The 27611-nt window shown below is 42.7% G+C and overlaps 2 protein-coding genes across 8 annotated transcripts in view; both read left to right on the forward strand.

Moving 5' to 3' along the window:
• The first annotated feature begins 2534 nt into the window (after window positions 1–2534).
• Window positions 2535–9237, forward strand: srsf5a (serine and arginine rich splicing factor 5a). The gene is made up of 8 exons (XM_080751412.1): window positions 2535–2621; window positions 2972–3103; window positions 3693–3763; window positions 4101–4244; window positions 5294–5363; window positions 6952–7025; window positions 7461–7568; window positions 7993–9237. The coding sequence occupies exons 2-8, from the start codon at window positions 2978–2980 to the stop codon at window positions 8273–8275; spliced, it is 876 nt and encodes a 291-aa protein (XP_080607538.1). The 5' UTR covers window positions 2535–2621; window positions 2972–2977; the 3' UTR covers window positions 8276–9237.
• An 821-nt stretch (window positions 9238–10058) lies between these two features.
• pacs2 (phosphofurin acidic cluster sorting protein 2) overlaps window positions 10059–27611 on the forward strand; it is an 84764-nt gene continuing 67211 nt past the window's right edge. For 3 of the 7 annotated variants that reach the window (XR_013963154.1, XM_080751398.1, XM_080751402.1), the window contains exon 1: window positions 10059–10520. Coding sequence is in view for 6 of the 7 variants with exons in the window: in XM_080751398.1 (XP_080607524.1) it covers window positions 10402–10520 (119 nt within the window). In the remaining variant the exon portion in view is untranslated. The remainder of the gene's footprint in view (window positions 10521–27611) is intronic. The other 4 variants (XM_080751399.1, XM_080751400.1, XM_080751401.1 and 1 more) reach the window with 2 other exon arrangements.

A 27611-nucleotide genomic window follows, 5' to 3' on the forward strand; every position in this document is an offset into this window, starting at 1 on the left:
CTATTCAAGTGATCTTTATACTGTTTAATAGACGTGCTGTAACCTTCAAGCCAAGAAATGTGCCCGTATCCCCAGAATATGATCCTGGGTGAGCACTGTCAGAGTCACTTTTACCATCTTTAACAGTTCATCATCAGTAGAGCTGTTTGGCACATCACCTTAATGGGAGGTAGTTTACTCTTCTGTCTTGTTTTTGCCTATGGGAGACAGGATTGTGTATGCACCAATAGAGACTGGGCTGCCTTAGGATACAAGAATGACATCAGCACTGCCCTTTAAATGACATTACTCCCTGTGCTCACTGCTCATATTTATACACCTGCCTTAAGCCTCATTTATGCTTAGTCACGTGATGGTGTCACAGTACAACACACGACAAAGTATAAATTAGGCTTTAGAATCAGCTAAAATGTAGTTTATGAACATTGGATAGGTGTTGATAAAAGAAAAAGTGTATTTATGTCCTCGCCTTCCATCAAGAGAAAAGACAGTACTGGTAGAATGGGATACATGTCACCCCCCCCCCCCCCCCCCACACCCACACATAGCAACAGCCTATGTGTTACTTGTGTAGAGGGATAGTTCACCCCCAAAATGACTTATTTTCAGTATCAATTACACACCCCATGGAGAATTTGATGATGATTTTTACTATATTTGCATTTACTATAAAAACCTGCAGCTTGGGGCGCCCGTTGGCCGACTGGTCTGGGCGCAGTACCACATAGGCATTGATGCCTGACGGCGTCGCCGGTTCTATTCCCAAACTGAACGACCTTTGCCGCATGTCACTCCCCATCTCTCCCCCCATTTCCTGTCAGTCTACTGTCCTATCAAATAAACACATAAAAAATAATCTTTAAAAACCTGCAGCTCCTGTGTGAGCGTGCGTCACGCTGCGGTATGACGCCTCATTTCACGCTGAGGCATGATTAGTGTCTTGATGACATCATATCCCTGATGTCACCAATACATGTCCTTGTCCCTTTTATGCCCATATATGGAGATCTCTGATGCCATCAATATTAAGCCCATATCTAGGAATGCCCATATATGGACATATTGTCCGTCCCATTGGTTTTATGACTTCCCACATGCCCCTCTTCTAGCGCCACCACGAGGTTGCTATGGCCAATTTGTGCATACATGCAACCTGACAGTCGTTTATCTCCCGATTAGGGAGTCTTACTGGTAATAGGATAGTTCTAATACATTACTACAATTTATATTGTATTATAATCACATTTAAAAGTTCTTACCGATAGCTGGGGTACACCCGAATGTGCAAAAGTGATTTGCATTTGAATACAGCGAAATAAAGCTAAAGGGGCTCCTTTGTGTCTCCTAGTCCTACCCGATATATGAGGGTCTTATTGACCAGAAGATGATCTTATCATAAAATGATTGGCTTAGTTAGAAATGCAACAAAAACAATATATGGCTTATATATATTTATATCCATGAATTCAAGTCTTCATGGTGTGTATAATTGATAGGAAATAAGTCTTTTTTTGGGGGGGTGAACTACTTCTTTAAATCTCATCACTCAGATCTCATGACATTTGCTTTGTCTTGAGATCATGCTTGAGATCTGTTGCTGTGCATCCCTTTCTCAGGAAGGATATCACGTGACCTGCTGTGGTTGTGCACTGATAAAAGTGCACAGTCACCTTATTTGATAATTTTTTATCATATATAATTTTGTGTTTGAAATGTTGTAGGCCTATGTTGATTAGTATTATTCATTCTTTGGCACTTTCTACAGAAAAGATCATCTTTTTTCTACTGCATTGTGTCAATCTCTACCTTGTATATTCATTTTCCTAACCCTAAACAGTTTCAAGAAGGATACAGTATTAGAATAAACACACAAAAATAATGAAATGTTGGTCTCTTACATGTAACTCTTGTGTATTTTGGATCAAGAAGAGATATTTCAAGTAGGCCTATGATGACTGGGTGTATGGTGGTTGCAAACACCATATAGCCAAGATGGAACATATCGTAATAGCAACAGCATACTACAAAGTATATAAAATAACCGCGCTTGAAGTTGAGTGATATGATAGGTGCTGAGACGTGCTTTAACGAAATTGTTGTTTAATTTCGTGATATATTTGTCACTGGAGAATTAAATGTATTTAGCATTAGCACATTAAGGTGTAACCGGAAGAAAAAGAAATGAAACCATTTGGTGAAACCATAGACTGTGTGAAACCCCCCAGAGAGGATTATGCTCTGAGGACACCAAACACGAAACTGAATTTACAAGTTAAATTCTGGGTTGCCAAATCTGTCTTGCACAGCACGCACATTTCTTTAAAAAATCGTACAGAACATTGTTTCATTACATTCCCCCATTACATTTATTAGTTTCATTGTTGTGCTTCTAATTGTTACATTCAATTTAACTGGCACAAACAGTTTACTGCAGGAACAACTTTACACATAGCTATTTGCTATCTGTAAAGTTCAAAGTTACCCAGCCAACCTGGCAACCTATCGCCAGCATTTCCTCTTATCTTCCGTCGCCATTTTGACACAGGCCACAGTCGCGTCGTTGAGTCACAGCAGTCGACACACCGCAACAACAACCGAAAGAAGAAAATAATATAAATCTGGTGAGTTTTAGCTAGTCATAGCTACGTCTATTAGCACCTTAGACGGGTTTATTGTTTATTTGTTACTTGTTTAGCTATTTTAATTGACCGTGGTCGGTGCATTTGATAAAAAGTAGCGTATACATACAGGGCGATTTGTAGTAGCAGCTGCGGCGAATAGAATCAGTCGAATAAAATAACGAAGCTAACTTTCGTGTTTAACTTAAACGCGCATATCGGCACACGTTTGCGTTGACTTGATCGATTTGATAAAGTCTGTAATGCTAACATCGGATTGTATTTGGCCAATTATTAACCAGGTTGAACCCTTTCGGTCGAATGCTAACCTAAACCTCGTGTCCCGATTTCAGCTAGTCATGAGTGGGTGTCGTGTTTTCATCGGCCGCCTGAGTCCCCACGCCAGGGAGAGGGACGTGGAGAGGTTCTTCAAGGGATATGGACGGATCCGGGAGATCAACCTGAAGAACGGCTTCGGGTTTGTGGTGAGTTCGACCAACTTCGATGGCCGCCTTGTGTGAATCTGCTCTGCAATATGCACGGTAGCATAGCCATCAAATGTTAGCTTAGCTCCAGTGGTGGGAAAAGTACTCAAATCGATACTGCAATGTAGAAATACTTGTTACAAGTAGGCCACAACACAAGTCCAGAATTCAAAATGTAGGCCTACTTAAAGTACATCTTGTTGGCATCAAAATGTACGTAATACCAAAAATAGAAAGTACTCATTATGCAGAATCTACCATTTCAAGTTTTCAAATAACAATCTTCTGAAAAATGGCAGATCTACAACGACGCATTGTGAGCTTGTAGATTTATTTTCAAATGGCGTTAATGTGGGTAGTAATGTTGTAGTAACTAAGTTATGTAGTAATGATCAATCTACTAGTAATGAAAGTTTTTAAATAAATGTAGTGGAGTAAAAGTAAATTGGGAGTACTCAAGTAAAGTACCAAATAACTAAAGTGTACTCAAGTACAGTACTTAAGTAAATGTACTTAGTTACTTTAGTTACAGTGTAAACACCACCGGTTGCGTCACATTACTGAACCCACGTCTTCTTGCATTCACCAGGAGTTCGATGACCACAGGGACGCAGACGACGCGGTGTACGAGTTGAATGGCAAAGAACTGTGCAGTGAGAGGTAATGTTGTTATAACGTTAACGTGATTAAGTAATCGCTTCGTGTACATTTTGTTTGTGTTGGGGACAACTCGTTTTTGGCGCCCCCTTTGTTCGCTACTGGGAACGAGTGTTTCTATTTAAAGACCTCCCATCCTAAAATGAAACGCCAAACGAATTCCATTCCATTTGGATGCTGACCTGAAGAGCTCTTTAGTATTGGGTGTTTATTTTTGGTATAACTCACACACAAACACATTTTTTAACCACTAAATATGGCACCGTTTTCACCATCCTGCCTACTATTTCAACATAATTGTCACTGTGTTAATACTTTTAGTTTTGCCCTTTTTTTTTAGGGTTACAATTGAGCATGCTCGCTCCAGAAGAGGTGGTGGAGGAGGTGGTGGTGGTGGAGGAGGTGGTCGAGGTGGCGGTCCTGGAATGGGCCGTTTTTCACCACGGTTTGGCAACTATCGCGCCTCACGCAGCAGTGGATCCAGGTACAGTACTAGTATTTAGCATTAGAAATGATTAACATAAAATCTTTTGTTGCTAAGATAGCTGAGTTTGGGGTACAGCCAAGGAAGTTGACGAGTAGTTGAGTTGAGCCTTTGTCATTGTAATAGAAATTCCCAGGTACAACAACAGAACTGGCAGAACAGGTTATTCGTTGGCTGTTCAAATATTTATCTTATCAGTCTCCAAATATCTCTTGTTTTCCCAGCTAATGGATGGTATCAAATTACACAATATAATTGTCAGCCATTGTAATAGTTCTACCTATAGGCTATGCGTTTCTTTTTGTAACTTACTAATTCTCCTAGTGCATTATTGTTAATGGTAATCAGACATGGGATGTCTATATGCAGGGTATGGGCCATATTTCAGGTTTGAGTTTACCAAGGACTAATGAAGTTTCATGAACTGCAACAGCTGACCTGTCCAAACGAGAACAGTCAAGAGAAAATTGTTTTTTTTTCTCTTCTCTCTGGTTATAAATTATCCGAGCAATGACAGCATGAGGGACAAGACACATTTTCAAAGTGACAAGAAGTTCTGAAGGATGACTCGCAGTCAAATCCTGTGTTTAATTGAAAAGTGGACCCTTTTAGGTCCAGATTTACAGTGAGAATTTTACTGCGCAGGAGTATAAACATTCTAGGTTCATTAAAGCGGTGCTTGTAAAGATAACGCCACATCAACAAAAGTCAGTTTAATCTGCAAACTGAGGCCAGTTCTGCTGCCTCTGAAACGCAATCAAATATTGACCTTAGCTCCAAGGTCTGCAGAAAGCAAGTTAAGGAAATACATTATCCATTACATGGCTAACAAATGTTAGAATTTAGGAACCCTGAATAAAAACAGCCAAACTGTAACCAAACTACATTGCTGCTGGATAAGTATTGAACAAATGGGAAGTGTACAACCCCAGCCCACACAGGGATTGCATAATTTCTTTCTGCATACTGTATGTACCATAGCCAAATTTACACTTTGACATGGTTATGACATTTTGTCTCATTTAAGTATGATATTTCCCTCCATACAGGTATGGCCCTCCTGTGAGGACAGAACACAGACTCATTGTGGAGAACCTCTCGTCGCGTATTAGCTGGCAGGTGAGGGATCCTTTAAGTTTATTTTTTTCCCTATTTTATATTTTTATTATATAAAGCCTTATCTAACTCAGTATTTACCAAAATGTGTTGAAAGGTCCGCGATAATTTGCCATTACTCATGATTAAAAACAAAACAAATATACATGCTATACTCATGAGCTATTTGGTTAAAGACACTGGTAGCAATGCCCTGTTTCTTGTTCAAGTACTGTTTCTTTCGAGAAAGCATTTTTTAATGCCGATGGGCAGTCTCTAACAAGAACATAATAACTGTTTTTATGTACACCAGCTGTTCTATTATGGTATCCTTTTAATTGAGTTGCATGCACACCCTCCATGGAGAGGTCTAAAGTGCATAGCGCCCTCTCCTGGTTGTATTTTTTTCTGAATAGTGTCCATTTGGTGCCTCTCCTTACACGCAGTTGCCGCTCGCTGGTCTAAGTCTTGGCTGGGCCCCGTAGCGGGTGAAAGTGGTCTAGCGCAGGATACGGTAGCCTTAGGAGGTCCCTAGCCACAGTCTGGAGGTTCTGTGGTCTGGCATCCCCGACTGCTGTAACAGCCCCCCTCAAATCTACGGTCCCTACACTACTCTTCCGTTTGGGTCTTTTTCTGTTGCCGATGGAGTTGGGGGAGGTGTTGAGTTTGGGCGCACACCCTCTGCACTCCCTACTTGGTCTCTGGTGGTTCTGGTGGCCGGAATCCGAGTCAAGGCCGATGTCGTTTCTCAATGGCTTAACACACTGCGTTGGTTCCGATTTGCTATTTGGACAAGTGGCTCTATGCTAATATCTTCCTGGGTTTGGAATGGTAAGTAGTATAAAACTCATGTGATTGGTTTTGTGAAGGGGGTGGGTGGAAAAGATGGGAGTAAATGTTATCTTCTCAAAGGGACAAGCAGAAGGAAGAATAGTTCTATTAAGCAAAGAATATTGACCATATTGCTCTGACATCATCCTCAGGGGTGGGAAACCCAGGCTGTCGGTTGCGGTTTCTCTGCACTGAGGATGATTTTAAGAGCAAAATGTCTGACTTTTGGCTCAATAAAGTTATCTTAAAGTCAAGAGCAGTATGCCCACACTATTGAAGAAAAAGAAAACATTCATTTTGTTAGGGTCCCACTAGGAACAAAAGGGTAGATTTAAGTAAACTAAAGCGTTTATATTTTTCTATCGTTCACCTGTCAAACTGGAACTCTACTCATATTTTTTATATACAATATTTCAAAGTCAGTGTTAAATACTTGAATACAAAAATTGTTTTGAGTTTCATTTCTTTGCCCACCAACAGCTGACTTGCATGCAACCAATTATAATGGGATGTATAAGGTATTTCTTTGTTTAAAGGCAAAGCTGCCTACTCATGAAGTCGATCCTTGTTTATGTTGCTCCACTACAAAGTGAACACATCAACAACTTGAAATTGTTTTGCTGTTAAAGTAAACCTTAGATAATCCCCAGTTACAGGTGTGAATGCTGGCTTCATGTTGCCTTGCTTACTGAATTCTCTCAATCCCAGGTTTGAAAAGGCTCTCAAGGCACATTGCACATTTTGAGTTTTTGTCACTGATTCGGTTTGTGCTTTGAAACAGGACCTGAAAGACCTGATGAGAAAAGCAGGAGAAGTTACCTTCGTAGATGCTCACAGAACCAACAAAAATGAAGGGTGAGTTATCCTGTGCTTTAATACTGGAGACAGAATTATTAATTTATATCAATAACTCATTTAACTGACATTATTTTCTTTTGACTTTGGATGGTCCCTGCCACGCCTTTTAGTTTTTCTTACCTTTTAAAAGTACTCGAGCGCCTTTTAGTTTTTCTTACCTTTTAAAAGTACTCGAGTCATGTCCATCGAGCATGATCCGCGTGCACACCGTGGTACGGAGCCGATTACAGAAGACTGCACGTTGATGAGTCGAAGCGTTCCAAAGCTACAAGCTAACAAGTTGACATGTTTATACTGCAGGGCACTGCAGTTTTTTTTTATGTCTTGTGACCAGTTTGAAACCCGTTTCAAACCGGATCAGCCTGGACAAACGTAATATATCGAGTACATTTTTATTAAATAATGAATAAATAATTGTATTTATATCTCCAGGGTGGTAGAGTTTGCATCACGCAGTGATATGAAGAATGCCATTTCTAAGCTCAATGGAACAGACTTGAACGGTCGCAAGTTGAAGATCTTTGAGGATCACGGCAGGAGGTGAGTCACTAACATTAATTTGAATAAAAATCTGTACGTTTATTTCATTGAGTTAGACTTGTAAGTAGTGGCCGTGTGGTAATCCAAAGGTCCCTCTACTGTCTGACCAGTCTGTGTAAAGTATAACAATGTCACTTAATATATGACACAGGTGCCATATTATGGCCCTTTACTACTGGTGGGCCATCTGTGCTTTACAGACATTACTACATTCTAAGCAGAAAAGGGGCTTAAATGGAGCTTCCAGAAAGTTGTTAAATGCATAGGAGAAATTTCACAATACAATTGCACAATGACAACAATGCTCCAGGAATGACTTGTATATTATAATTGTGCACAACGAACTAATTTAATGAAGAGGAGGGGGGGTGGGGGAGAGAATACATTTAAATAACCCAATGTACCTCTTCATTTCACCCAACAGTCGAAGCCGCTCCCGCAGCTACTCACGCTCCAAGAGCCGCTCCCGCAGCCCACGGAGCCGTTCCAGGAGTAAGTCCAGGAGTAAGTCCACCAGCCGCACACCAGAAAGGAAGACATCATCAGGAGGAGGAGGAGGCAGGGCCGCAGCCCGCTCTCCCTCCCGCTCCATGTCGCGCTCCAGGTCTCGATCCCGCTCCCCTGCACCTGCTCCGAAGAAGCAGTCCCGCTCCCGTTCTCGCTCCCGTTCTCGCTCCCGCTCTGCTTCAGCAGAAAGCCAACACTGAGACTTTGTCTCAATGCGTTTGAATGGACTGATGATGAAGACCTTAGCTGCAGACTACAGGGCCCGTGTGATGCCTGTTGTCAGGTTTGTACTAATAGCAAGGGGTTTTCTGGGCGGAGTGGTGAGTCTTCTTTTAAAGTAGAGTGTTGGTCGTGATTGTGCCAGCATTGGCTTTGTAAGTCGTGGGAAGAAGTTTTCTTTTCTAATGCTTAGTTTTGGATGTGCTTTCAAAGTAAGATGCTTTTTTCTTTGTTTTCTTACAACTTTAATAACTGATATTTTATTTTGGAAAACCCTCCATTTGATTAAATAAAAGATTCCAAGAACCTTTTTTTGGAGGAGTAATGTAATCCACAATGTTGAAGATTATTTACCATCTGGATTGTCTGTCTTAAGACATTAATTTAATATGTGTAATTGGGTAAGCTGTCAAAGCGTGTCTTCCAAGTTCCGAGAGTATGGTCTATGGTCTAACAAGTGCCATGTTCCGCTTCCATCCACCTTACTCTTGTTGCTTTAGTAATGCTGGTTTGACTAGGGGATTACATTAACTTTTCAGAATCTATATTTTAATAGTTTTTTTTTTTTGTCAACTTAATGGTGTTACGTGATACTGTGATTTTGCTTTTCAGTGAGGTACCGAACATAACCGGTGCTTATACATTTAGCATAATTTCCATGCTACGTGAAAACAAATACTGATGATCTCAAATGGTGTTTTTTATTTTTATTTAAATTGTTCTTCCTGTATCTAAGTACTTTTATGTTTGCTTAGTTTTGAATTGATACTGCCATGAGTAACAGGACCTTGTCTGTTTGTGATTATTCCATTTTGCATTGCTTTGTCTTCAGTTTTGCCCTGTAATGTTTTTTTTGTTTTGTTTTTGAATCTGAACATGAGAAACATGAGATGTCCGATTGTTATAGCAGAGCAACATCTGGAAATTAAAATGCTGGCATCCCCACAATAAAACAATCACTGCATATTAAGTGGTTTTCCCTTGCAGTACTGTGAAGAAAGACAACCTTATTTCAAGGCTTTATTTCTTATAACACAAATTGTACTGTTTGAGAGATTATTCAGATGTGCATGCATATAGCCTACAGTAAATGGACAATTATGAGTAAGCGTTTCTGGGAAGTTTGATCTCAGTGAGTGTATGGGTAATCTACACCAATGTTTACAAATCATAAATTAAAATTGTTTGAATTTAATAAATGCTCCTTCCTTACTCCATATTGTATGATTTGCTGAGCATGGGGAAAATCTGGTCCCATTATAACGCTGACTGATGACCTGGAGAAAATGGGCCAAGCCAAGGAATCGCCACACGGTGGCAGTGTCTGCTTGCTATTAGAGCGAGTTCAAGTTTGTTTAAGATTAACCATTCTAGAAGTATGCACGTTTGAACGAGGTGCTTAAATAGGAAGGGAATGTTCATTTACATTGACTAGGCGCAGACAATTCGGACTATCGTATATACATCTATCTAATGTGAACCCGATGACCAGATTTATTCCATATTGAGAGGGAAAGTGCAAAACAAGATTGGCTGTGCTTCCTACGTTTCTGTACGTGTGACAGCCTCCCGCTTGCAGCTGCAGTACGAAGTGAAAGGGTGGGTGCTCTTTGCCTGCAACTAAAGGCTGTTGGCTGCCACTCAGGGCTTGGCACAGAATGATAAAAAGCCAAGCTGGCCATCGACCCGAGACGGCTTCTGGGTCCATGCCCAAGGCAGTCCAGGCAGTTTCAGTCCTGCACTGCACCTGCAAGTGAAGCGAACAGAATGCAGCGGCGAGGGACCCGCCGATGACGTGATTTCCTGTGGGTGGCGATGGATGGACGGTAGCGTGGTGGTGGTGGATCCACAACAAGCACACACTGCTCAGTGCTCACACTGCAGTTTTGCCCCGACGTTCGTGAACTGGATACCCGACCTGCTGGATACAAGGACGGAGACATGAGCACGGCCTCTGCTGTACACATGACATTGTACTAAACGCGGGTGTGGGGAAACAACTTTATTCTCGACGCACGGCAACACGGCAAGATTTGGATCAGTTTGCTGTTCTCAATAGATCCCAGCTCGGTGCGGTTGGACGTCTCTCGCCCGTCCGAACCGAACCATGGCGGAGAGAAGTGGCCGGTTGAGTTTCCCGGGGAGCGGGGCTCTCAACAGACCCGTCCCGATGAACCTGTTCGCCACATGGGAAATAGATGGATCTTCCCCGAACTGTATTCCGAGGTAAGGCGCGACCAGGTCCAATGGGCCATTTAAACTTTAAACCACGACCACCCCAGTGTCATCAGACGGGCAAGCTGTCATTTGTCACATACAGCTGCACAGCGGCTTAGCCACAGCGCGCAGTGTCATTAATTTAACCTATTCCAGATGTATGTTGCTAGCTTACAATACCAGTTAAATATTAATTTAAATCTCTGCACATTTGAACATTTTTGGTTGCAATGCACTGAGCGACCACATGCGATGACATTTCACCCCTATACATTTTTACCTATTATTACTAAATCGTTGTGTGTAATAGGTTAGTAGATCATCACGTAGGCCGTAGGGCAATTGGTTATTGTCTCAAACTCTCAATTGCATTGACCTGTAAAGTCTCAAAAACATCGATCAGAATAACGACTGATACGTCTGCACTAAGGTGTGTCGCCTATACTGTAGGGCAGTACTACATGATGGAAACTCGTGAAATTGCATAGATCTCTATTCAGAGATAGTTTTAGGGATGATGACAAAACAAAACGAGTTTGTGGTCATCAGAAGAATCAGATGCCCTACCCCGAGATGATAAATCCTTGCTGTCACTGTCAGAATTTGGTCAGTAGTTGGCTTGTGAGACTAATTATTAAACTCTGTTATTATTTACTACTGCAAAATACACTTTTGCAGTAGTAGAATAACAGTGGATCTGTGGCTTAATCGGGGCCTCACTAGAAGGTCACAATCCCTTTGGTCACAAGTTTTTTTCCCCATGACCCCAAATAGGTGCACTGTTCCAGTGATCTTGTGACCCCACATGTGTGCACTGTTCTGGTGTCCTTGAGAAAGATTCAGATGCCTTACCAGCCCTAGGGCCTAGGGGGGCTGTTCTGTGACTGACCCTGACCGCCAGTCTACCCTAGGATCAATACCTAATAGCAGAATATAGAATGTTACAATGCCGTCTTTTTGCTTTACTGTCTGGCAATATCAACTTCTGACATACTAGTTTGTTTAACATAAGACATGATGCTTTGTGTGCCAAGAGAGATTGCGGTGATCAAGGCCCCCAATCTCTGTGACCATAATATGTAGCCTACTTCAACTGGCCTTGGTATTGAATCCTGCCCGTGTTTCTCTGTAACTCTACCTGTCTCACTGTCTGTCTTAATGCACTGCAAGGATTAGCCTACAGTGTGAACTGAACTGTCAATCACCGTCTCCTCCTGGATCAGTGCATCTCTATTGACTGGTGTCTCTCAACATTTAGACTGGATGAACTCTGCTTGTTAAAGCTGGTGTCGAATCACCTGCCCTATCCAATGCTGTCACAGATTCATGTGAGCTGACCACACACACACTGGCTGTCCAACACGTAACAGCTTTGGCAAGATTCAAGAGGTTTTATTTGTCACATGTTCATACAAGTATGTGCAGTGAAATCTTGGTGTGGCATACACTGTCAGACTCTGCTACTGTGACCAACATTGTATATTAAAATATGCATAATACAAGTAGGTGATGATAATATTAGGAGATTTATTTGTCACTCATGCAAGTACAAGCAGCAAATTGCTTTGATGGAGAGAGTGGGAAATACAAAATAAATGGTAAATAGTGCATTTATATAACGGTTTTATCCAAAGCACTTTACAATGAGCATATATTCACCCATTCACTCATACATTCACACACGGATGGAGGAGGAAACCATGAAAGGCACCAACCGTATCATCGGGAACAGTTCAATGTCTTGCTCAAGGACACAGACTGGGGGAGTTTGTAGCCTAGTGGGTTAAGAGGGCATCTGATAATAGGAAGGTCACAGGTTCGCCTCCCGTTCTGCAGAGTAAAACTGTATAAGTCTGGGCAAGACTCTTAACCCCTAACCACATGGTGCAAATAGCAGTACATTTTATGTGGTGAAGTAGGCTATAGCAATACTCCACAGATGGGAACATGTGGGTTGTTTAAAATAATTGTACGTCTGCTCAAACACCTTCTGGAATATGAGTCCTGCTCCTGAAGGGTGAGAGTGAAGTCCCCATGGTTCTCTCGGTCGAGCGCATAGTCCCCTGCAGGACTCACTGGTCCCAGGAGGGAGCTGTTCCCGTACCAAACGCTGATGGCCCCTGTTGATATCCTCTGAGTGTAGCTGAGTTAGTACTAGACTGAGTTCAGGATCTTCTGTGAGACTATGAATTTCCTCAGCTATATTGAAAGTGTGTTATACAATGGGTTACCGGTATTTGTTAATATATTTTCAAATTACACATTTGGGGCGTAACATTCTTTATTTAAAGTCTACCTGGTTCCTTGCTGACGTGGGGTCACATCCTACTGGAGTCTTGTGTCTCCCCGGCTCTGTTCCTCTCTGGTCAAGTTCATACTTAATTGTCAGATGGCTGTATTGCATTTGCTTGCATGATACTGCACATCACCTTTTTGTTGTTGTAAAAAACATGGGGGGGAAATTCTGCTTATTGTGTATGTATGTGGTTTACCCCCTCTGTTAGTGGTATTGAGATGGTAAGAAAGCTGAATGGGAAACTGAGTAGGGGAGAGAAAGTTCTGTGAGAATTCAAATCATGAATATGGCCAAATGGAGGCAAGGAACTTAAACATCAGGCTGCTGTTTGGAGGAAACAAAAATCAACCTCCCTGCGAACTGTAAGGGTAGAGCCACAGTTAGCTTGTCATTGCTATTCTGGAACACAATCCTTTGTTGCCAAAATGTGAATTTGGAGGTGATCCGTGCTGTCTGTAGGATAAACAGCAGTACCCTATCCTCATCTATTCTTAGGACCTGCCTGGCATAGTTGCATCACTACTGCTATGTTGTATGCCTTTGCTACAATGCCAGTCAATTAATTGGAGAACAGGGATATTCAAATATAGCCACGTTAAATCACTCCGGCCTAATACGTTATTCCAAAACTTTTTCCTCACAATGTCTTCATGTTTTCATATAATCCCTGCTCTATCCATGCTTAAGGTCCCTGAAGCCCTAGGCTATTAGGCATGGCCTGGCCTAGCTTATAGGAGTGCTGCCTCTGCACTGATCTCATGTTTCCCAGAGTCACCTCGGGCCATAAACAGCTCTGAACCTGCGGCGGTGTTCAATAATCACCTATCGCAGGTAAGAGAAAAAGCATAAATCAGCAATCTTTGGGTGGTGATAGGATGATAATTGCCAGTGGCCTGTAGCTGCACGCCTAAGTGAGACTGTGTTATTTGTCACACATACTTTATCAACAAGCATGAGTGGACAGAAGTCATTGGCTGCCTGATTTATGCTCTGTCGTACAACAGGCGCGTGCCGAAAATATATCTACAAACTCACAACGTGGTGTTGTGCGACCCATTGTGAGCCTGTATATCTGCTATTGTCAGCATATGAAACCGTTGTACGTCAACGCATAAATCAGGCTTTAATCTGCAGTAAGGATTTGGTCCACAGAAGGAGAAGGAAGCATCACTGATTGTATTATTTGCCTCTAGTTTGGTATAGCATACATTTGGGTTGGTCCAGCATGCAAATTAAGATACTGTAAGGCTTTATTCTTCCCTGAGGTTGACGGAAAATGCTGCCAGTACAGCAGCCAAAGGAGATGTAGAAAAAAACAAACTTACCCGACATCTGTCCTCATTAAAGCTCTCAGACAGCCCATAGAATATATGGGCTGTCTGTGCCCATATATATATATATATATGAAAATGTGAATTGCACCATAACCTTTGTAACTTTGTAAATTTGTAACAAGATCCAAGAGTGGATGTTTATGACTTCCAAGAGTCACACTTGTTCTTAGTGTCCTCCAAGACAATCATTGGCCCCGCCCCTACACATGCACAAAATCAATCACAGTGGCAACATTACCACCTGAGCCTCTCTTAAATCCAAGGACAGTTGGTGTGTGTGTGTGTGTGTGTGTGTGTGTGTGTGTGTGTGTGTGTGTGTGTGTGTGTGTGTGTGTGTGTGTGTGTGTGTGTGTGTGTGTGTGTGTGTGTGTGTGTGTGTGTGTGTGCGCGCGTGTGCGTGTGTGCGTGTGTGTGCGCACGCGTGTGTCATCTTTGGTATTTCTGAAGTGGGCATCAATTGAATTTCTGTGGCGTGGCATACAGAGCCAGTAGGCACTGTGAGGGCTAAGTGCTGTCAGAGTTGGGGGGGTATAGGTTCGTGAGACAGAGCAGGGATTGAGTGGGCCCTCAAGTGACAGCTGGACCCAGTAGGCTGTCATATTTGGACCTGTTGGAGGCTGAGAGTGCTGAGATGTCGCTTTGAGTCGCGGAGAAAACACTCGTCCTTTTGTCCCCGTGCTGCTTAGGATGCTCACACTGCGAGAATTTTGAGTAGGCCGACCGGGAGGCAGTTAATGGGTGACATTGTTTTATGTTCCCTGTGTTGGCCGTGTTGTCTCTGCATGCTCTCCGTGTTCTCTACTAACACTATCATTTTACGACCTCTAGCTATTGGCCTGTTTCATTTATTTTCATACTTGCAGGCCAGACCCTGTGTTCTCACAAGCAAGTCATTGTCAAGTGATTATGTTGTATGAATGTGAAGTCACTTTGGTTTATGGTGATGTCCCCCCTGAGTTATTCTTGTAGTCTCTGTGATGTTCCTCTCAATATAATAATAATTGTGCCCCTTTTGTACCTGGAAAGTGTCTTCTGCATTTACCCATCCTAACTATGGATAAATGCTGAGTGTCTTGCTCAGGGACATACAGACTGGGCAAGCCGAGTAAGCCTGTTTTGTGCCCCTCATTTTCATCCTTGCGACTATTGCTCCATGTGTTTGCAAGGGAGCCATTAATCAAGTGAATCGCCCAGTCATGTTATATAAATGTTATGTCTGAAGGCCGCGTCATCTAGCAGACAATTTACCAAAAGGAATTGCATGTGTTTAATTCAGTCTGACCAAAAGCAGGGATAAAATGTATCTGCCTGCGATAAAAAATGGATGGATGACCAGCGGGGGAATATCAAAAAGAGAGGCATGGATTTCTCCCCACCCTCAGTGAATCGAACACTAAACACACACACACACACACACACACACACACACACACACACACACACACACACACACACACACACACACACACACACACACACACACACAAGCCCTGCTGATACAGCGGGTCCTAGAGGGCGGGCAGGGCAGGACAGGAGAGAACATCTGTCCTCTCTACCTCCCTGTCATCCCATCTGAGTTGCTTTGTGTCTCTGCAGACCGATCACCTTTTTTTTTACTCCCATGCATTCCCCTCATGCATCATCATGCCTGACTAATCTCTTTGGGTTTTCCTCCTTTACAATACACCCACTGTCAGTACATCCTTTGTTTTTCCACCTTTGAGTTCCAATAACATAATCTGTAATTCTGTTATACTTTTTTTGCTTCATTCAGTTGAATTTGTAATATATTTTGGTGCAAACATCAAATGTCGAAACAAATGGAAAAGTGTCATCTCATCTGATTATACTTACGATGATCGGGAACAAAGCTATGCAAACTGTTGTTTCAGCCAGCTTTTCTTTTTACTGAATATTCTATGATTTTTCATAGAGTAAAAAAAAAAAACAGCGATCCACTCCAAAGATAGCCACTTCTGCGTCTAGCTTGCACCCAGCCCCTTTCCCCATACACATTCATTATGGCTATTTTTCATTTCTTTTTCCCAAAAAATGGGAAAGCTGTTTTGTTCCGGTTATGTCATCAACGTGTCAGGTGACCTTCTGATTACCCCGGAAATAATTGGTGACTCATAAGCCTGTAAGTCGTCGAGGTTGTCACGCGGCATTAAATGAGTTAAGGATATTTTCAACAACACAGGATTATGGTTAAAAAATGTAGGATAAGAGGACTCTGTGATGGCAAACCTGAAGGGAGGAGGAGGAGGGGAATCTGGGGTTGAAAAGTAACATTCCACTTTCTTAATGTTGAAAATTGTTCACTCACTAATGTTTATGCTAATGATGCTGGGCCAGCTACAGGGGGTAAGGCTGCATGACAGGAAGTCTAGTCAAAAGTCAAGGCTTGTTCATCAAATTATGACGTCTGCTAGATAACATATTACTGATAATCATATGCCCTAAACCTAAAGAGAAAAACATAACCTGATTCAACCCTGTCTGGTGTGCTACTTTGCCTTGGTAGAGAATAATGCTGAACTGAACAAATCAATATGGCCTTGAACCAGCAGAGAAACAACGAATCTTCACTGTGTTTTGTGATAGTTGTTGGAAAAGCCATGGTGGAAGGAGACATGTGGGTAAGATACTAACCTTTAGCTGATACCCTCTGTCTGTCGGTGCAAAGTGAGAGCTGGTCACCACTTATCGTGGATTGTATAGGCCTCAGGGTTTTTCAAAATCCCAAAATTACTGAGATACTTTAACCATTCTACTAGCCAAGGAGTACCCCAGATCGATTGCTGGTTTCCTGCCAATGTAGCTGGTAGAGTAAGAAAGTAACTAGAGAAAACAACACCTCCATTTGGCTCATGGTTGGTGGTAATTCCCTACACATCGCTGGGCTCAGCAGGCTATATATTACTTACACACACCTGTGTGTGTGTGTGTGTGTGTGTGTGTGTGTGTGTGTGTGTGTGTGTGTGTGTGTGTGTGTGTGTGTGTGTGTGTGTGTGTGTGTGTGTGTGTGTGTGTGTGTGTGTGTGTGTGTGGTTTACAGTGGTGTGGACAAAGTTCTCAACTCCAGTACTAGTTCAAATATTACTCAGCTACAAGTGAATGTTGCTCTGTCAAATTTGTACTTGAGTTAAAGTACTGGAGTACTTGTTTAAAAAGAAATGACTCAAGTATTCAAAAGTATATGCTTTTGAAAATACACAAGTATTCAAAAGTACAAATTACGTTTAGTTTATTATCAATGCATTTATACTGTACCCCCAAAGTGTTTTCCCAAAAATATAAATACTCAAGTAAAGTACAGAAAATGATAGTTAAAAAATGTAGGCTACTGAACTATTAACACGTTGCAAGCCGCGGCAGAACCCTCTGAACAGAGGTAGCGCCGAAGAAATAAGCCATTTATTTACAAACATGTTTTAAAAAAACAAAGCCCACATGATAACAACACGTACTGGAGTGCTCGACACAGCGTACATATTCATCCTGCAGAGGTCGGCGATCTTACTTTGGCGAGGCGGAGGGGAGATCAATTCCATTCGTTTACGTGCGGCGAAGCAGGGAAAGGAGCGATAGAGAAGCGGCGCCCGAACGTGATTGAAACCGCGATCCACGAACAGAGACAAAGACCAGCCATCTTGTTTGAGCTTCTTGCTGAGTTTCAACACTGGGGAGAGGATGAGGCTCCTCCTGGCCAGCCATCCATCCAGAATGTGAGTCAACGGCGTGGCCTGCTGGATATTAGGAGTATCACACCCAGCACCAGAAAATGACTGTCAGAGCATATTAACCCTTTCAGATCGCTCCAAAAAGACACAGAGAAGAATTTCCGATGTTTTTTTTTTTTTTATTATAATTTATATCAAAAGTCCGGGAATAGACGGCGTGGCTGATGGGACCCAGTAGGAAGTCCGAGGGAGTACGGCCAGGCTTAGAAGGTGTTAAACTCAAGTAAATGTAGTCTACTGTACTTGGTTACTGTCCACCTCTGGGTGTGCACCAGTTCACAATCAGCTTAATCCTGGTTTGGATTATCCTGGTTCAAATGGAGAGACATCACTGTTTGCTCTTTATCAAGATTATACCCCTGGTTATTTTTGTGCTTGTATTTTTGTAATGAACACAATGGCCTGGTTTAGGTTAAAGTGACAACACTACATTTAGACAACCATTTGACAAATTCAAGGCAGGGCAACAGATAATTGTAAATGTCGGAGAAATTAAAAACTGTACTTAAATTATAATTTGACATTATCATAAACTGTATGTATGTGCCCCAACGTTCAATAATCCACCCTGGTAAACTCATCCAAATTCTGTATAAACTCATACAGGGATACTTATATCATCAGACTAGTATATAATATCAGAAGTGGTACCCTTATCGGCTACCCTGTCTTTAAACTGGACCTGTATAGTATTTATTAAATGTATTCAGCGCAAATCCCAATTTTGCAAAGAGATTAATTCCATTTGCAACGAAAACAACATTCGAATGGCTTCCTGCTTTTGCAGTTGGAGAGAGAGGTGGCCTTATTTCCAAATGTGGTTCAAATGACTGATAGCTCAGTGATTATGGGCATCTGAGGCCCTGTTCACTTTGCTGTGTGATGGAAGCCTAAATCTCTGGGACCTTATCTATCTATAAATGCGACAAATCTCTGTTTGTTTGTTTGTTTGTAATCCGCGTATCTTGAGAACCGTTCGTCCCACCGGCTTCAGATTCGGCACGCGCGTTCCCCGCCGCGGCACAGAGTGCAGTGCCGGGTCTCGACCCGACCCGACGCGCGGTTTTCCCAAACCGGCGCGAAACGTTCGGAATCTCCTTATGCAGGGTTGATTGTTGACATCAGGCTGTTTCTGAGGAAATCGGCGAAAGCTCTGACTCATTGTGACATCACTTCATAAAAGGCTCTGACATCACGTACGCCACATGAGTCAACAAAAAATCTCTGAGTGTGTATGTATGTAGGTAATCCGCGTATCTCGAGAACCGTTCGTCCCACGGGCACGCGCGTTCTCCATATATGGGCATAAAATGAATGCCCCCATATGAGAACCGTTCGTCCCACGGGCACGCGCGTTCTCCATATATGGGCATAAAATGAATGCCCCCATATATGGGCATAAAATGGATAAAGGGACACAGACAGACAGATTCAGAGATCTCCATATATGGGCGTGAAATGGACGCAAATAGACAGATATCTCCATATATGGGCTGACATCAGGCTGTTTCTGAGGAAATCGGCGAAAGCTCTGACTCATTGTGACATCACTTCATAAAAGGCTCTGACATCACGTACGCCACATGAGTCAACAAAAAATCTCTGAGTGTGTATGTATGTAGGTAATCCGCGTATCTCGAGAACCGTTCGTCCCACGGGCACGCGCGTTCTCCATATATGGGCATAAAATGAATGCCCCCATATGAGAACCGTTCGTCCCACGGGCACGCGCGTTCTCCATATATGGGCATAAAATGAATGCCCCATGTGAGTGTGTATGTATGTAGGTAATCCGCGTATCTCGAGAACCGTTCGTCCCACGGGCACGCGCGTTCTCCATATATGGGCATAAAATGAATGCCCCCATATGAGAACCGTTCGTCCCACGGGCACGCGCGTTCTCCATATATGGGCATAAAATGAATGCCCCATATATGGGCATAAAATGGATAAAGGGACACAGACAGACAGATTCAGAGATCTCCATATATGGGCGTGAAATGGACGCAAATAGACAGATATCTCCATATATGGGCATATATGGGCATAAAATGGACCCAGAACTATATGGACGCAAATGGCATATATGGGCATAAAATTTACGCAGAATCACAAAGATCTCCATATACGGGCATAAAGGGACACAGTCAGACACACAGACAGACGGATACAGAGATCTCCATAAATGGGCATAAAATGGACGCAAATGGCATATATGGGCATAAAGTTTACGCAGAATCACAAAGATCTCCATATACGGGCATAAAGGGACACAGACAGACAGATTCAGAGATCTCCATATATGGGCGTGAAATGGACGCAAATAGACAGATATCTCCATATATGGGCATATATGGGCATAAAATGGACCCAGAACTATATCTGCAGTGATCTCCATATATGGACATAAAATGGACGCTGACAGACAGACAGATAACAGATATCTCCATATATGGGCATAAATGGACACAGGCAAACAGATGGTCAAAACGGGTCCTATGACAACAGGTATAATGGGGTTTGCATTAAAGGGCGGGGCATTCATTCCCTATTTACATTGTTCCGAGTTGGCCAGGTCGCCGACTAGACGCTTCTAGTTTTAGTAATGCCAAAAAGGAGGTTAGAGCCGTGTCAATATACCATGTGGGCCAGATGTAGATGAGATTATATTGAAGATGGTGTGTGAACAGCTCAGGCTTAGAATAGTCTAAAAAGAAGCTCTGCAGACCAGGCTGCCCCATCGTTTCAATCATCTGTCTTTGAGTCATGTTTAGGGCCAGCGCGTGCCAATTTGTTTTCGCAGACTGCTGCTGAGTTTCGGTCTTTCTTTTTCTGTTTGGCAGGGTAGTGACGTATTTCTGTCAATTACAGTATGTCCCTTTATCCATTATGTTCTACACCTGTGTGCTCGGATTATGATTTACTTATGATTTGTGCTGTTTGGTAGACTCTGGTCATTGAACATCTGCGGCTGTCTTCCATAACATTGGAATGAAAGGAAATGAAAGAATTAGCATACCTTTTTATGCTCTAATTTGATCTGTTTATTTACCCAACTCTATATTGTGTAGTGGTATCATCCAGACTGTGTAGGTTTTGTAATTACATGTTTACGTGTGTGTGTGTGTGTGTGTGTGTGTGTGTGTGTGTGTGTGTGTGTGTGTGTGTGTGTGTGTGTGTGTGTGTGTGTGTGTGTGTGTGTGTGTGTGTGTGTGTGTGTGTGTGCGTGCGTGCGTGCGTGCGTGCGTGCGTGCGTGCGTGCGTGCGTGCGTGCGTGCGTGCGTGCGTGCGTGCGTGCGTGCGTGCGTGCGTGCGTGCGTGCGTGCGTGCGTGCGTGCGTGCGTGCGTGCGTGCGTGCGTGCGTGCGTGCGTGCGTGCGTGCGTGCGTGCGTGCGTGCGTGCGTGCGTGCGTGCGTGCGTGCGTGCGTGCGTGCGTGCGTGCGTGCGTGCGTGCGTGCGTGCGTGCGTGCGTGCGTGCGTGCGTGCGTGCGTGCGTGCGTGCGTGCGTGCGTGCGTGCGTGCGTGCGTGCGTGCGTGCGTGCGTGCGTGCGTGCGTGCGTGCGTGCGTGCGTGCGTGCGTGCGTGCGTGCGTGCGTGCGTGCGTGCGTGCGTGCGTGCGTGCGTGCGTGCGTGCGTGCGTGCGTGCGTGCGTGCGTGCGTGCGTGCGTGCGTGCGTGCGTTCGTTCTGCCATTTCTGTCAACACAATTTATGGAAAGCTTGTACAAAAGAATTTCACCCACTCCTTTTTACCTGGTGTAAACTTGTGATGTGACAATAAATGATTGAAGTTGAAGATGTGGTATCTCAGTAATGAGTTGAAAATTCAAATTTTCCTTCAAACCTTGCAATTTCTATTCTGTATGTTTCCTCAAATTATATATTTCCTTCAAAGTTTCCTAAACAGTTGTTTAGCCTCATTGCATTTGCATAAACAGATTTGTTTTCAACTAGATGTTACTTGCAGCAAGACTCCACACAGGCTAGACAAGGACCCTGTCTGCTGCCGCAAACAGTGTGTGAGGGAGAAGAGGGAGTTGCTGTTTCAGCTCTATCTCACTAAGGCTTTAAGAACTTTTTGCTGCTTTCACAATCGAGGAGGAGAAATGTAGGTCAAGTTCCTTAGAAAAGTTGCAGGCCAAGCAAAGCTTAAGGAAGGTTTTAACATGTTGTAGTGATTAGGAGAGCCACTGTACCACCACTGGCATTTTCATTTCTTGGGCGGGGTTGGGGATGGAGGGCTCACATGACCCTTTCCGTGTTCCCGTCCCGCATGAGATGCCAGGACAGATGGACATTGTGGATAAATCCCGTGGTTGGCACTGATGATGGCAGAAATGAGCAGCTATTACCTTGACCAGTCAGAAATAAGCATTGCTTTACAAGCCTGTAAACATAACCTTTCTGGCCTCCTGCAGATGCTGAGCAAGCTGGAATAGTATGTCCAGGCTAATCTAACGGAATACCGATGCTGACTGACTGAAGCTATTTATGGGTTCAAAGTTGTGGCGTAGTTGTAGTGGTTGGGTAGGACCTTGCCTGCTCTGCTCTTGCATATACAACATGCTACCTACTAGCCTGGGACCTATCCTTAATACTAAGGGCAATGGATTTCCCACACTGTTTAATATAATAATAATAATAATAATAGTTACTATTAAGTAAATGAACAGGGACTTACATTCAACACACTGCTCAGGTTCAATCAAGTGCAGTAACTTGTGTATAGTTTTCATAAAGCGAGCATTTACATAAATCAAATCATTCGACTCCACAAGAAGGAGATATTTTGAATCTGTTTGGTGTCTGCTGTCAGTCAACCTATTGTAGCAGGCAGCGGATATTAAAAGCTTCTGTTACAGCTTTGGAGATCTAGCAGGCGCGTTGTTTACCCGTTGGCTAGTTTATGCCCATAATGGTAAACCATGTAAAAGAAATATTGTGCTCCAACAAAAGGGGCAGCACTATAACCATGAAAATGCGTAGAGCTCAAAAATAGATTTCAGTGGCTTTATTAGACCAACCGTTTTCATCAGGCATGTCAGAGGAAATCCCCTGTGAATTTAATGTCAGTGTGTGTGTGTGTGTGTGTGTGTGTGTGTGTGTGTGTGTGTGTGTGTGTGTGTGTGTGTGTGTGTGTGTGTGTGTGTGTGTGTGTGTGTGTGTGTGTGTGTGTGTGTGTGTGTGTGTGTGTGTGTGTGTGTGTGTGCGTGCGTGTAAAGGTAAAGTGTTTAGGTCTAGAGCATTCCATACGCCACTGAACCTGTTTTAATCCTCTCCATGCCTTCTTTCACTCTTGTCGTCCTTGTTCTGCCTTTTGTACTGTCACAATAAAGAAAAAGGAAACAAAAAACAAAAGAAACTACAATGGATGGGTGCCGAAAAGCCCTGTTTATTGGCTTAATATTCAACTCGTGCAGCCAAGGTGCCAGCAGAAGTTGAATTAGGTTACAGTATGTTTGGGTTACTAGGCTATATTTTGAGCGTTGGGGGAACAAATGTTGATTTGTCAGAGGAAGGCCAACAAAATGGAAATGCTATCCCTTTCCCTTACCCTTGTGGTCAGTAAACGTTCCATCGTGTAGTAGCCATTTGTAATGTACCTGGGGTCTTTATTAAGCACTGCCTAAGGGTTCTTCAGCCGTAGCTTTAGAGTTATTGTGTCCCTGTGTTTTGACAGCACAGGTAATGGCAGACAAACAACATGGGCATAATTTATTTCTAAAGAGTATTAAAATAGTATTGGATTTTGGGCCAGGACAGATCATTTTATAACTCAAAGGTTACTTCTTTGTTTGCATTCTTATTGAATATAACTTGAAATGGAATGTTACATTCCAGAGTAGAGTTACGTTCACATGTATTTATTTGTAAAAAAAAAAAACATAGGTTTAAAAAAACAAAGGCTATGAAACTGCAACGGTTTAAAATATAAAAAATAGACAATCTACAAACTCACAACAATGCACCGTTGTTGCCTAATTTCTTTCTTAGCTTGCTCACACTAAATAAGAGCCCCCTCTATCCTTATGGAGGTTTCATTGGTGCCTAATTTTAATTGCCTCCATAGAGAAATCCCTATCAACCTCAAGCCATGTAACAATTCTTCTATTGGCGTTGTGATTATGGAAGTGTGTGTGTGTGTGTGTGTGTGTGTCTGTGTGTCTGTGTGTGTGTGTGTGTGTGTGTGTGTGTGTGTGTGTGTGTGTGTGTGTGTGTGTGTGTGTGCGTGTGCGTGCGTGCGCGCCTGTGTGTGCACGTCCAGCAGTATGACATCATTGGTGGAGAGAAGCGTGAGAGTGGCGTGCTGCAGAGCCCTGCATAAAGCTCTCATTTGTATTCCCCGTTCTCTGTTCTGCCCCCCCTCCCTCCCTACCCTCCCTCCCCGGGGGGCTCGGGAGAGGGCATGGATCATTTTGTGTTCCTTACTGAAATAGATTCCGCTCCGTACTCTGGCTGTTGAAACATAAAGGAGACTCGGTTTGGCCCACTGCTACAGTGTTGTTTTAGGAGAGCCTCCGTTTCACATGAGCCTTTTAAACTCCACACGCTCGACAGTGTCGATTTATAACGCCCAGCCCCACCCCCTGGGTCCTTTCAGTCTTCCCGGGCATGAATTCATTTTTAAAACGTGCACGCTCTCTTTCTCTTTACTCTCTGTCAAATTCTCATGACATACTTACAGATACATTACTGTGACACACGCGTGCATACACGCGCGCGCACACACACACCAGACAAAGTTACTGTAGTGACAGAATACATTTCTCTGTCCTGCATTTTTAATGGATTACATTTATTATACATAAAAAGATTTTCTCTTCTTAGTGAATGTAGCCCCGTGCCTTACAGTATCTCACTCACTGCTGTCAGTCAGCCAGCCAGCCAGCCAGTCAGTCACTCTCTCTCCTGTTATCTCTTTCTCTCTCTTTCTCTCTCTTCCTCTCTCTCTCCCTGCCTTCCTTCCTTTCTTTCACCCTCTACCACTCTATGTTCTTTTCTCCTTCTTTCTCCCATACTGTGTGCCCTCCTCTCTGCCTCTCTTCACTCTCTCTCATCAACAGTGTAAACCTGTAAGATCCTTGGCATGAGAAATCAGTAGCAGTATTTGATTATGAAGCTCTTACTCACTCTGTAGATGTGGATTCTGTAGCTTATAATTGTGTGCCAGAGAGTGCAGACATGAGACATCTCTCTGTCTTACTGTCTGTCTGTCTGTCTGTCTGTCTGTCTGTCTGTCTCTCTCGCACTCACTCACTGACTCACACGCACGCACGCAGCCACGCACCATTCTTGACATTATTGTGTTATTGCTCAAAACCATCACCATCATCTTCTTAAGTCTGGATCCAGGGGAGACACCAAATGTCTCTTTTGTGTTGTAAGCTGAAAAGCTTTGGGAACCTCAGTTCTATTGTGAAGCAGTTGCACAGCAGATTCAGCACTGAGTGGCTGTCTCTTCCATCCTGTGCCATTTCCTTTCAGCTAACTTGGCAGAGGCATGGCATTACAACAACGGAGGGACAAATCCTTAGCAATAAAATCTTGACATTCCAACAACTTAAAATTGATCTACTTTTTAACATGGACAACTAAATGACTGTTATAAATAAGAAATGTAAAGAGGTAGTTTTGCCTACCTGATGAGTGGGATCAGCTTGCGAAGGTGAGGTCTCATATACTGTATTTACAGTATAATGTTTAGGGCTGCCCATAATGCATTTTCTCTACTTCTGCAATAGAATACAGTTTGTAGCTCAGCTTTGAGCTCATCTAAATGTTCAAGATTTTCGATTATTCTGAAATTGCTGGCAAAATTGTGGCAATCGAGGTTCACTAATTCATGTGCTTTGCGACTGTCCAGTTATAATAATAATATAATAGTTAATTTCCCAGTATGTGTCCCGTAGCATGTGTGCTTTGTCTAAAACCTGACTGTTGGAGTTACTGTTAACAGCTCTGGACTTGCTTGTTTATCTACTAAAAGATTCAATCTGTTAAACTTAGAACCAGTCTGCTTCTGCTGGGATTCTTGGCCGGAGGTATGCTTGCTGAACGTGGAACGGGCAGCCTGCCTGTTAAAGACATTTGATAAGGACCTTGATGGCTGTTGGGACACTATACTTGTTTGATCATGTAGTTAAGAGTAACTGGTTACATTTGCCTGTCCAGCTCAGAGTCAGGTTTTGGGTGTCATGCCTGGCATTCCCCCCTACACACACGCGCACGCACGCACGCACGCACGCACGCACGCACGCACGCACGCACGCACGCACGCACGCACGCACGCACGCACGCACGCACGCACACACACACACACACACACACACACACACACACACACACACACACACGCACGCACGCACGCACGCATGCACACACACACACACACACACACACACACACACACACACAGCTCACTGACAGAATGAATGAGGAAGGTCAGAGTAAATGCCTTCAAAATGTTGAATTGGATGGATTGGCTTTCTTGGTTGTATCATTTTAGTTGACCTTGTACCAGTGAACTGTACTGTCATGAAACAGTACCCTTTCCTATGCAAACCTCTAATAAAGTCTTCAATCAATCAATCAATCAATCAATAAATCAATAAATTGGCTTCACTGGAACTATATGTTTGCTTGCTTACTTACTTAATTAGTTACTTTGTAGCATTTCTTTCCCCACACAGTACAATACTAAGAGCTACAAAGTAACTAGGAAGGTTAAAAGTAATCAATGCACCTAGCATGTACAGTAGGCTACATAGTAAAAAGATAGATGATACAATGAATAGGCTGTATTTTGGAGATATTTAAGGTTAAACATCTGGCATGGATTTCAACCAACACAAGTCTTGTTCCAACAAGAGCTGAAAAAGAGGTTGGTTAGTTTGTTTTTAAAATCAAAATGATTTGCCCTTTTATCTTCCACTTTGTTATTCCCTTTGAATTTGGTCCAGTGACCCATCATTTTCATCTTCCTGCTGAATGCAAAATTGCCCATCAGCTAACATACATTTGGAAAAGATATGTGTTTCTGTTCACAGATGGAGATAGGCATGTCACAGAAGTACTGTGTTTTGCACTTAAGTCCCCCTTCAATAACTCCAATTTCCCACTCCATGGGGCCTTGATTAAAGGATTATATTCTTTCTATTGTGCTTCAGTGGGATGTGATTCAGCTACCTTTTTGTGTTACCAGAAAGCTGGCTGACTGTGTGGACTTCTGTCAGACTTCAGTTCCAGTCTAAAGGGGGCAGCTGGTTTTGTGTTCTGTGTGACAGATGGGGTCGGTGCCTAATTGATCATTGTTTTTTTTTACTCCTGGGGAAGTAAGTTTACATACTGTTTGTTCAGATTAGCTAATGTAACTACTGATCCCCAGATTTATATTTGTGGACTGTTCTGCATCAGAGCATATAAAAGCATATTTCATCATCAGATCCTTGTCATTCACATTATTGACTTTAAATAATATTAAAAGTTTTATAAAAAAAGTTTTATATATATATATATATATATATATATATATATATATATATATATATATATATAAAATAAAATAAAATATTTTCCATCATTTAGCTTCAACTTTTCACATTAAATAAAACAACACTTCTTACGACTAATAGTGGATATTGCAAATAATATTTATGTTGTTTTTTTTTGTTCAATTTAATGATGGACAAAATAGGGAATCATCTATTCCTTGATCAGGAAGCGGGGCAA

Source organism: Nannobrachium achirus (genome assembly GCF_963921795.1).
Source record: "Nannobrachium achirus genome assembly, chromosome: 20".
NCBI classification, from domain to species: domain Eukaryota; kingdom Metazoa; phylum Chordata; class Actinopteri; order Myctophiformes; family Myctophidae; genus Nannobrachium; species Nannobrachium achirus.